Consider the following 9,861-nt stretch of genomic DNA (forward strand, 5'->3'; position numbering starts at 1 on the left):
TGACCAATTTAGATACCAATTTACAAAATAAAAAATGATTGGCTACTAAAATAGCACTATTATGAAGAAAAAATTATAATTAGTCACTAAATTGATCACTAATTAATTAGAAACTAATTATTTTGGTAGAAAAAATCTTGGAAGCTAAATTTGAGTGACTAATTTTCTTTGGTAGCTAACTTTAGAAACCAATTTATAGACCAATTATACTTTTTTATTCATAATAATAATTACCAGAGTGACTAACAACTTTTGGTCATTAAGATTGATTGTTAATTAAATATTTTCTTTAGTATAAAAAGATAAAATTAAAAAAATTATACATAAAACAAAAATCTCTTATGAATAATATCTTATGAATAATATCACGGACGTACAACCATAGACAAACCTATGTCAAATCGAATAAAAATAAGAATTATTAGAAGACAAATTAGAAAGCTTAAGAAGATGTTAAGTAAAACTAAGAATATACTTAGAATAGAAGATAATCCTTCCCCTTTTAAAAATAAAGTTGTTACCTGATTTGGAACATTTTGAAAATAAGCTTTTGGTTTGAACAACAAAGCTAGCGGTGTGAGGAGTGTTTGTTTTGGAGTCTTCTGCTAAAATACAAAGAGAGCATTTAAAACAAAACCTAAGCTAACCTAAGCTTCTTTTAGAAACCAAGTCTCTTAGAACTCTTATATAAAGAGTGGTTCCACTCGACCAGGTGTTTGTCAGAACAGGATAAATATTGATTTTTTATTTTTAACTTTTAGTGAAAATTAAAATTAATTTATTTTTAAAATTTTAGTTAAATTTAGTTCATCAATTTTAAAAAATATATAAATTTAGTTCTTTTAATTAAATTTTATTAAATTTATTTAATATTTTAAACGTGTTTCTCAACTAACATGAAAGCATAGATGTGTCAAATAATGTCAATAACTTAAGTACTATCTTGAAATGTGTTTAAAACGTTAAATAAATTTAATAAAATATGGGAAAAAGAAATTAAATGCATATATTTTAGAAGTTGGAGGAGGAATTAATTTCAATTTTTACTTAAGGTTAATGGATAAAAACATATTTAATCCTTAAAAAAATTAAATTTGATTCATTTAAAGGAAAATTTTATATTTTACTTTAAAAACATCGTAGCTTTATAACTCAATAAAAATTTATGATTTTCAAAACAAAATAAATTTGAGTTTAAACTTCCAAACTGGAAATAGAACAAAGTAAAAGCTCTAAATTTCTACGGTTCAAACTTTTTCATTGGCGAAGGTAGCCTTAAAATGACGTTCTAAATCACGGTTTTTCACCAAGTAATTTTAAGAAGTAGAAAGTGATATTTTGAAGTAAAACGGAGTGGTCAAATTGGAAGATTTTGAAAAAATCAAAATAAAACGGTGGCGAACTGAAGCAAACGCAACGCTGCCGTGTAGCTATTTTCTTTTCCTTTCCCAAAGCCAACTGTTTTCCTCCTAAACCACACCTACTTTTCTTCCCTTCAATTCTCTCCAACTTTCACATTCATTTCTTCTCTTATTCAATCCCACCCTTCCCTGTTTGGTTTCGCATCAACCTTTTCGTTTGCTCCTCTGCTACGGAACCCATTCACGGTAATAATCCAAACACACCTTCTTCTTCTTCTTCTTCTTCTTTTTTCTTCGCTTTTCTTTCGTGGTTTGCATTGTTGTGAGATAATTACAGTGAAGAAATCATTGTTCTAAATCCTGATTGTGTTCAGTTCTTATGAATTCATTATTTTACTGGATTTTTGTTGAATATTTGATGTTCTTGTTATGCATAGATTGCGATTGGATTTGGGTGTGTTGAAATAACAGGAGGGAGGTATGAGCGAGAAGCTGAGGAATGGAAGTGGGAGTTCGAGCTCAAGTTTGAACAGCATATCTCTGGAAACAGAGGATGACCAAACAATCGCAAGCATATTGGCAGAGGATGAAAATCTGAAGGCAGACAACAGGCTTGGAAAGAGACTTTCACATTTAGATTCCATTCCAGTAAGATGCTACAATCATGCTTTTATTTTCTTTTCTTTTCCTTTCATGTGTTTTGTTTGAATATCAGAATCATGCTTTATTGTACAGGGTATAAATTAGGTCCTTAATGTGTGTACTTGTGGTGATTTAGTTATTGAAGGAACAGAAATCAGACTTAGTACTGCTACATTTACGTGTTGTTGTTAATATTCATAGATCGTTTTCTCACTAAGCTGGAATTTTAAGACCAATTTGACACTGTATTATATTTTTTTTGGAGTAATATGATATTGGGGTTTAAAGTTCATGGACTAATTCATAATTTTTATACATCCACTTCTAAATCAAAATTTTCGTTATCTTCAATGACAAAATTGCCATCATTTTACACATTAAGGACCAAATTGATTATTTATCCATTATGCATTATTATTTGTCTTTTTTCGTTTAAATTACCAATTTAGTCCTTGAACTTTTAAATAGTGGCAATTTATTTTTTTAAAGAAAAAAATGATTTAGTCCTTAATTTTGTAAAAAGTACAAATTGGTCAATGAACTTTACAACTTAATATCAAACTGGTGTCAAAAAATACAATTTAGGGTGAAATTGATCATTAAACATTAAAACTTAAAGAGAAAATTGTCTTAATATGGTGTTTTTTACACATTCAATGACCAGATAAGAATTTTTGTTCTTCTAGATAGGGCCTAATTTAACACCGGCCTACTCAAATGATTATTTACCCATTTATTTATTTTAGTTCTTATAAATCTTTATTTATTTCTTCTTATTTCATATAAAATAACGTAGTTTTAGTCTCTCCAAACAAAACTGAAAACTTGAACGAAAGCTTGTATAATGAAATATTAAAATCATATCCTATTATTAGATAGAGCAGTTAAAAATAAGTAAAATTTTTAAGGAGACTCATTTAAAGAATCTGAATGCCAACTCCTTTACACTAGCTGGATGCAATTCTCAAATTTCTCCCTTTGATAAGTGATATGCAAATTCTTCTAGTTTACACTTTTGTACACAAAAGTAAAATATCAGAATAAAAATATGTTTAAACCTTGTTGTCACCCTTAATTATATGTTTTTTTTTGTTTTTGTAATTTGATAAAGTAAGAGATCAGCGAGAAACTACTCTCTCGAGATATAGTTAACGGTAATCTCCTAATTGTTTTTTTCTTTTCATGTGAAATTTTTAAATTGAATGTGGAGCCTTCCACATGCTTAAGGGACCATAGTCCCTTCCATATGGACTAACATACAGCAATCTCTTTTTCCCCTTAATCATGTGAAAAATAATGAATAAATTGTCAAATTGAGGTGATGGATACTTTGACAATGGAAACTTAATGTTTAATGGACAAAAACTACCTACAAACTTGACCCTAACCAAGATTTGAAAATGCAATGTTTGGTTTTTCTGTAGCAATCATTTATGAAGGAATAATGTTGAATAATTTTAAAGATATACAACATTGCACCTTCTTTGTTTTTACCCATGACCGAATTAAAAAATGAAATTGAAACATAATTTCCTTTTACCATTCAACAAATGCTGTTGAAGGGATTCCACATTTACCGTTTAAATTCTTGTTGATTTTCTTCTGATTGTTTAAGCAAATATCAAAACTATTCTTTGCAATGAAGTCAGGAAGCGTTTTATGCAAATGTAACTTGCTGAAAAATATGCTGTCACAGATTAATAGATCTCAGATCTTTATTATCAATTGTCACTAGAGTGTTCTCAACCAATATCTTCAAATGTTTTGAATTTATACCTATTAGAAATTTTTCATGTAATCCACTCATACAAATATCCCATGTAAACTACTCTAACCTACACCCTTTGTTATGCCTTTTCTTGTATTTGTATACTACTATCGGCATTGGGATGAGAAACTAATTCAGTATGTTGGCAGCACACTCCCCGTGTTAATGGAGAAATTCCTGATGTAAATGACGCAACATTAGACCACGGGAGGCTATCTGAAAGGTTGCGTGAACTAGCTTAATGTACTTTGATTTATTTTAGTTTTGTTACCAGACCAATTATATGTTTTATTTACACATTTGCTTTGTCTTTTCGATGAAATTCAACATTTCCTTCCTTGTACTTTGTATGTTGAAATTGAAATTAATCAAGTTCTTATGTTCATAAAAGCAAACACGTTCAATCTTCTCAACATAATGAGGAGGATAGATAATATGCTATTTGGGAATTCTATCATAGCTCTATGTTTCAACTCCCATGAGGCTTTTTGTATTTCTCTCATTTTTTGGAAAGGAACGCAAGCTGAATTCAAGTTATAACTTGATTGACAAGTTTGTGCACGTTACGTGTCAATGATAATAGTTTAGAAGCGACGGACAGGGCATAGTTTGTGTGGATCAAATTATTTGCTTTGTATCTTTTATACATAATGTATTTTGTTTTACTTAAGAATTTGGCTCCAACATTTTCTACAGGCTAGTTACATATGGTTTGGCAGAACTACAGATGGAAGGTGATGGGAATTGTCAGGTTTTTTTCTCTTCTGGAAAAAAGAAATTATATGCCACCTTACAGTTTCTTTGTCATTTGGTACTTTTGTTATATATTCCTTTTCCTCCGATAATATTTTCTCTAATATCTACAAAATTTTACCGGACAGTTTAGAGCATTAGCAGATCAGCTGTTCCGCAAGTCTGATTATCACAAGCATGTTAGGAGGCAGGTTATAAAGCAGGTGTGTTTGTTGCATAGTTCTTCTAGTTCACTTTATTCTCTGGTTATTTTGTGTAAGTAGAAAGGGGATAAAACTTTATTATAATTCTCACGTTAATGATTTACAGCATATAAATAGAAAAGGAATAATAACAGCCTATTTCTAGATAACAAATTATCAGGAATTGATTTCATCCTCTGATTTATTCTCCCCTTAGTTCTAGGTATTTTATTTCCAATCATAATCTGAATTTAACACCAAAATTTTGGCCTTCCTGATTTGCCACATCTTTAAAATTTTTAATGAAACATTGCATGGCTCTCACTCTTAGCCCTTTTTCTTCCCTTCATGCTATATGCGTGTAATCGTGTATTCATAATTGGGCAGTGTTTAATAGTATTCTTCTTTCTGAGTGGGGGAGGCATTAAAGTCTGTTTCTTTACTAATCTTATATTCCTATTCATCTTTCTCATTTGCCTTTTTTCGTTTTGTTTTCTCCAGCTAAAGCATCACAAAAAATTGTATGAAGGTTATGTACCAATGGAGTACAAAAGCTACTTGAAGAAGATGAAAAAGTTAGCTGACTAATTCTGCTTTGATTTTAGAGAGCATTTAGCACTTATAGTAAACACTAATTTAATATCCGTGTATTGTCTGCCAATAGATCAGGGGAATGGGGTGATCATGTTACACTACAAGCAGCTGCAGACCGTGTAAGTTATCTATAAAGTCTATAGATCTTTTATCTGAAATTATAACAACTTTCATACTTTTTCCCTCTTAATTACATATTTGTTGCCAATTTGTCATTCTGAGAACTATGATGTACCATCAAGAGAACAGTGTTTACCCAGACAAAGAAAAACCATAATTATGTGATTTCTCAAGCCAAAAATTATTTTAACGTTTCATTATGTTCTACTATATCTAAAGAAAGTTATAGTAATATTAAAATCTTGAATGAAAGCTTGAACTGAAGTATATCATATTCTCTTTCAGTCAAGCTCAGTGATCAAAATGGGTTTTGTTTACCAAAATAAAGAGTTTCACGAAGGAAAGGTCCTCCTCTTCCTATATAAAATCATTTTCATTCCAAGAGTCTAAAGTTTAAATATTGAGAACATGAGATTTATGAAGAGCACTTTGAAAATTACAACAGCTTCAGATGATCTTCCCACAGCAAGTAGATCCTTGAAGAACTATGATTGGTCATTACTAGAATTGTTAAATTAAAGATGACTAAGAGAGAGTTTTATAACTCAATGAGGTTACTCAAATGTGAAAACTTAAGAAAATTTAATAAAACTGAATTTCTGCAGGATTTTCTAATTCCTTAAAATAGGAGGGAGACGTATTTTGATCCTAAGGCTACTTGATACAATATGAATCGGAGGCTTGACTCCAATTTCTCTTTCCAAATCTTACGTAATCCCCCCACAAACGATTCTCCAATTCCAATATAACAGAACCACGCAGCACCTCTCTCCACTAACAGATAATATTAGGCCCTATACTGTTTGGGCGTATCCCACTTAGAAGTTAGATAGATTACTATCACTGCTCCACTTCTTCTGGCCCATACGCAGAATCACAATTCTACCGTTGGTCATAATTCTTACTTCTTCATGAGTAGGGCTTTGACTCCTATACACCAGCTAATTCCTGCCTTGCAAAGTTCCCATGTGATCTAGAGTAATTTAAGGTGCACTTAAGGCCAAGATTGTATGCTCATTCCTTCTTTGCTGAAAGAGAGAAAAATAAATGCGAGATACCGAAAACCACGTGTATGGACTACACAATGGAATCCGTACAATAATGCCAATAAATTACGTCAATCCAAATTCTGTTTTGTGTGGAATAGATAGACTTGTCGTAGTTTATAGCCTATTAGGCTCACATTTTGTTGTAACTTTTTGTGTGGAATATAAGGTTCTTATGCCCACGTTGAGTTTGGAAGCTCCTGTTACAATTAACCCTGTTAGGTAGGCCATCTCAGTTAAGAGTAGGAGAAGGACAAATAACCTGTTAGAAAATATTTAGTTGCTATTTTAGAGCAGAAGATCATAGAGGAAGTTACTTAGGTGATCTAAGCCATGATGAGGCCCTCCAACCCAAGGCTTCTGCTTTGGGGTTGGCCTCTGATCAAGGACTTGTGTCACATGTTGTGTCGTAACAATTTGTTGTTCTCCTCCCTTGTAATTTCCCAGTTTTAGGGTGATCATTTTGGTTTACTATCCATTGCCTTTTGTAATTTGCATTTGTTTATTTAAAATTTCCATATTTGGATTTGTTTGCTGTTTACGGTTAAAATTGACTTCTGATTACTAATGGATTTTTCTTCAGTTTGGTGCCAAAGTTTGTTTAGTCACCTCTTTCAGAGACACTTGCTATGTTGAGATCCTTCCTACTGACAAAAATCCCACTAGAGGCAAGTATTGTTAATGTTGATTGGCGCAATGTTTTGTTTCATTTGGCCATGTATTAGTAGTGGTGTTTATTACCAAAAGAGATCTTAAAATAGGGACCGCCTATTGTCACTCGATTGTATTTTTTCCCATTCCCATTCCCATTTCCATTTGAGTTAATTTTATAACGTTTTTCTAAATTATTAGTTTGATTAATAAAAGAAGTGTATATTAGATAAAAAAAGAAAAAATAGGAGTGAGTGGGAATAAACATTCCCCTTGAACTTAGCTTTTAGACATTGGGTGAAAATGATTTGGTATTTTAATCATTATATCATGAAAAGTCAGTCCACAAGAACTATTTTCCATCCTTAGCTTTTATGTTTTTTTGGTTGTGATTGTATTCTTACTGAACTGTAGAGCTATGGCTAAGCTTTTGGAGTGAAGTGCACTATAACTCATTGTACGCTACTGGAGGTAATGATATGCCTAGTAGAATAAATTTGAAATAAATTTTTGTTCTTTCTATGGCTGTATTCTTTTCATACCTTCAGAAGTGATGCTAAACAAATAAGCTAATTCTTTTATTTGTTGAATGATATTACAGATGTTCCTCCTATAGTACCAAAGAAAAAGTTTTGGCTCTTCTAGACTGACGACAGATTATGGAATCGTTTTAAAAAAGCCAGTTTATGCATATTATTTTAGCAACTACCAAACTTGTACAAATCACAGAAGTATAACTAAACTCTCAATTTATCATTGTACAGTTCTTATTTTCTACCAAGTGGGAGTATAAGTATGTTATGAGATGATGTATGTTACCTTGATTTAATACTAAGATGTGTTTATAGAAAACTCAGGTCTGAATCAATTATAATATTGGGTTAGGATAGTTCAATCCACAATCTTTTTTCAAGTCGATTCGACGACTTGACATAACCAATTCTTTTTTTAAGATTAACTTAACAATGTTCACTCGCAGTTGCAGAGATATTAACTTTGACATAAGTATTATTTTCAATATTTTATTATTTAGTTTATTAGTGATATCAATATTTAGTTATTTATTTGTTATTATTTTATATAATTTAAATTTTTATCAGTATTATATTAGTAATATTATGTTATTGCATTTTTCCGTTGTTAGAATTTGTTTTCAATTTAAATGTAAACTCTTGTGAAATTAAGTGAAAGTTGTTCAGTGACATTAAAAAATTTCATAAAAAATGGTTTTCTTTTATAATTAATTATAAATTTAAAATTCTAACATAGTTACTTGTATATTTCAAATTTTAAATTTCTCGCTGACAATATGAATCTTAATTTTATAAAAAGAATGAAATTGAAATGGGTAATGACTTTTTTTTATCTTTAAAAGTTTAAAAAATTTATAGTTTTTATTGAAATTATTATTTAAATTTGACACAATTGAATTACAATTTTAAATGAAATATTATTTTTAATGATTTATTATTTAATTTATTAACAATATTATTCAATTATTCGTTTATTGTTTTATGTTATTATTTAATTATTATTAAATATTATTACATGTTATTATGAAATTCATATTACATGATACCGATTAATTTTCGTGTTCGTGTCTACTCTGGTCAAAACACGGCTTCAACACCTCCAAGAATAACATTTTCCCATGATGCCTTGTGACATGGTTTTGGCAAAACTGGACATTCTCACAGAAAAAGCCATTACCCATGGACTATGGCACAATGGCAAAGAAGTAGTAGACTTTGGTTATAAAAGAGTTCTGTGAAATATGAGGGCCGGAGAGGAAACCTACCTTTTTGCTTCTGAGGTTTACGACCAGGTTACCAATGTTGAGGAGGCTAATGCTAAGGCTTTTGTATTTATTTAGTTAAATTATTTTTTGTTCTTCTATTTATCAAGTAATATCAATTTGGTCTTCAAGTTTTTTGTTGTCTCAATTTGGTCATCATTTTCTTAAAAATGATTTAATTTGGTTATTGTCGTTAATTTTTGTACCACACCTAGCCGGCCTAGCCAAATAATAACCATAAAACCCGTCTATGTAACCACCAAGGACGCAAATAATAACAATCATCATATATATGCTAAGCGAATAAGAGCAACAACGGCCTAAGCCGCTGAAAGAGCAACCGGCCTAAGCCGCTAAAGAGTAACCGGTCTAGGCCGGTAACTTTAGAGTGTGTTTGGATAGAGTATTTTAATTAAGTAATTCATTCTTTTGAAGAATTTAGATTTCTTTGTAATGAAATACTTTGTTTGGATAGAAAAATTAAAAAGCATTTCAAATGCAAGCAATTTTTTGAAGGATTTCAATTAGCTAAATTAGTAGAAATTCAAATACCCTCAAAATAGGTGGAATTTGAAATTCTTCTCACTCAACCTCACATTCTAGACGATCCGGACGGGCACGACGACCTGGACGTGCCCGACGACCTAGACAGACCCAATGACCCGAACGTGCCCGACGACCCAGACGGGTCTGACAACCCGGACGGGCCCGACGAACCGAACGGGCCTAACGACCCAAACGGGCCCGATGACCCGAAAATGCTCTGATGACCCAAACGGGCCCGACGATCCAGACGAGCCCGATGATCCGGACGGGCCTGACGACCTAGACGGGCCAAACAACCCGGACGAGCCCGACGACCTGGACGGGCCCGACAACCCGGACGAACCCTTCCAAATCATTGGGCTTGTACACCCATATGAGCCCGAAGACCTAGACAAGTCCGACG

At 31.8% G+C, this 9,861-nt stretch overlaps 1 protein-coding gene across 2 annotated transcripts; it reads left to right on the forward strand.

Moving 5' to 3' along the window:
• The first annotated feature begins 1,379 nt into the window (after positions 1-1,379).
• On the forward strand, positions 1,380-8,006 carry LOC114189230 (OTU domain-containing protein DDB_G0284757). Of its 2 annotated transcripts, none has more exons than XM_028077947.1 (10): positions 1,380-1,607; positions 1,799-2,009; positions 3,921-3,994; positions 4,468-4,522; positions 4,653-4,727; positions 5,208-5,281; positions 5,371-5,419; positions 7,050-7,134; positions 7,532-7,588; positions 7,719-8,006. In XM_028077947.1, exons 2-10 carry the CDS (start codon positions 1,842-1,844, stop codon positions 7,760-7,762), a joined length of 681 nt encoding a protein of 226 aa, XP_027933748.1. In that variant the 5' UTR covers positions 1,380-1,607; positions 1,799-1,841; the 3' UTR covers positions 7,763-8,006. The 2 variants fall into 2 exon arrangements, with proteins under 2 accessions (XP_027933748.1, XP_027933749.1); XM_028077948.1 differs by having other exon boundaries at positions 1,401-1,607; positions 1,833-2,009.
• The last annotated feature ends 1,855 nt before the right edge of the window (positions 8,007-9,861 follow it).

Source organism: Vigna unguiculata, chromosome 6 (genome assembly GCF_004118075.2).
Source record: "Vigna unguiculata cultivar IT97K-499-35 chromosome 6, ASM411807v1, whole genome shotgun sequence".
Lineage (NCBI taxonomy): Eukaryota > Viridiplantae > Streptophyta > Magnoliopsida > Fabales > Fabaceae > Vigna > Vigna unguiculata.

Excerpts from the sequence above, each read along its gene's own strand:
- LOC114189230 (XM_028077947.1), top strand. The coding sequence starts at position 1,842 with ATGAGCGAGAAGCTGAGGAATGGAAGTGGGAGTTCGAGCTCAAGTTTG. Across the intron at positions 7,135-7,531 it reads TGACAAAAATCCCACTAGAG|AGCTATGGCTAAGCTTTTGG; the intron begins GCAAGTATTGTT and ends ACTGAACTGTAG. Across the intron at positions 7,589-7,718 it reads CTCATTGTACGCTACTGGAG|ATGTTCCTCCTATAGTACCA; the intron begins GTAATGATATGC and ends ATGATATTACAG.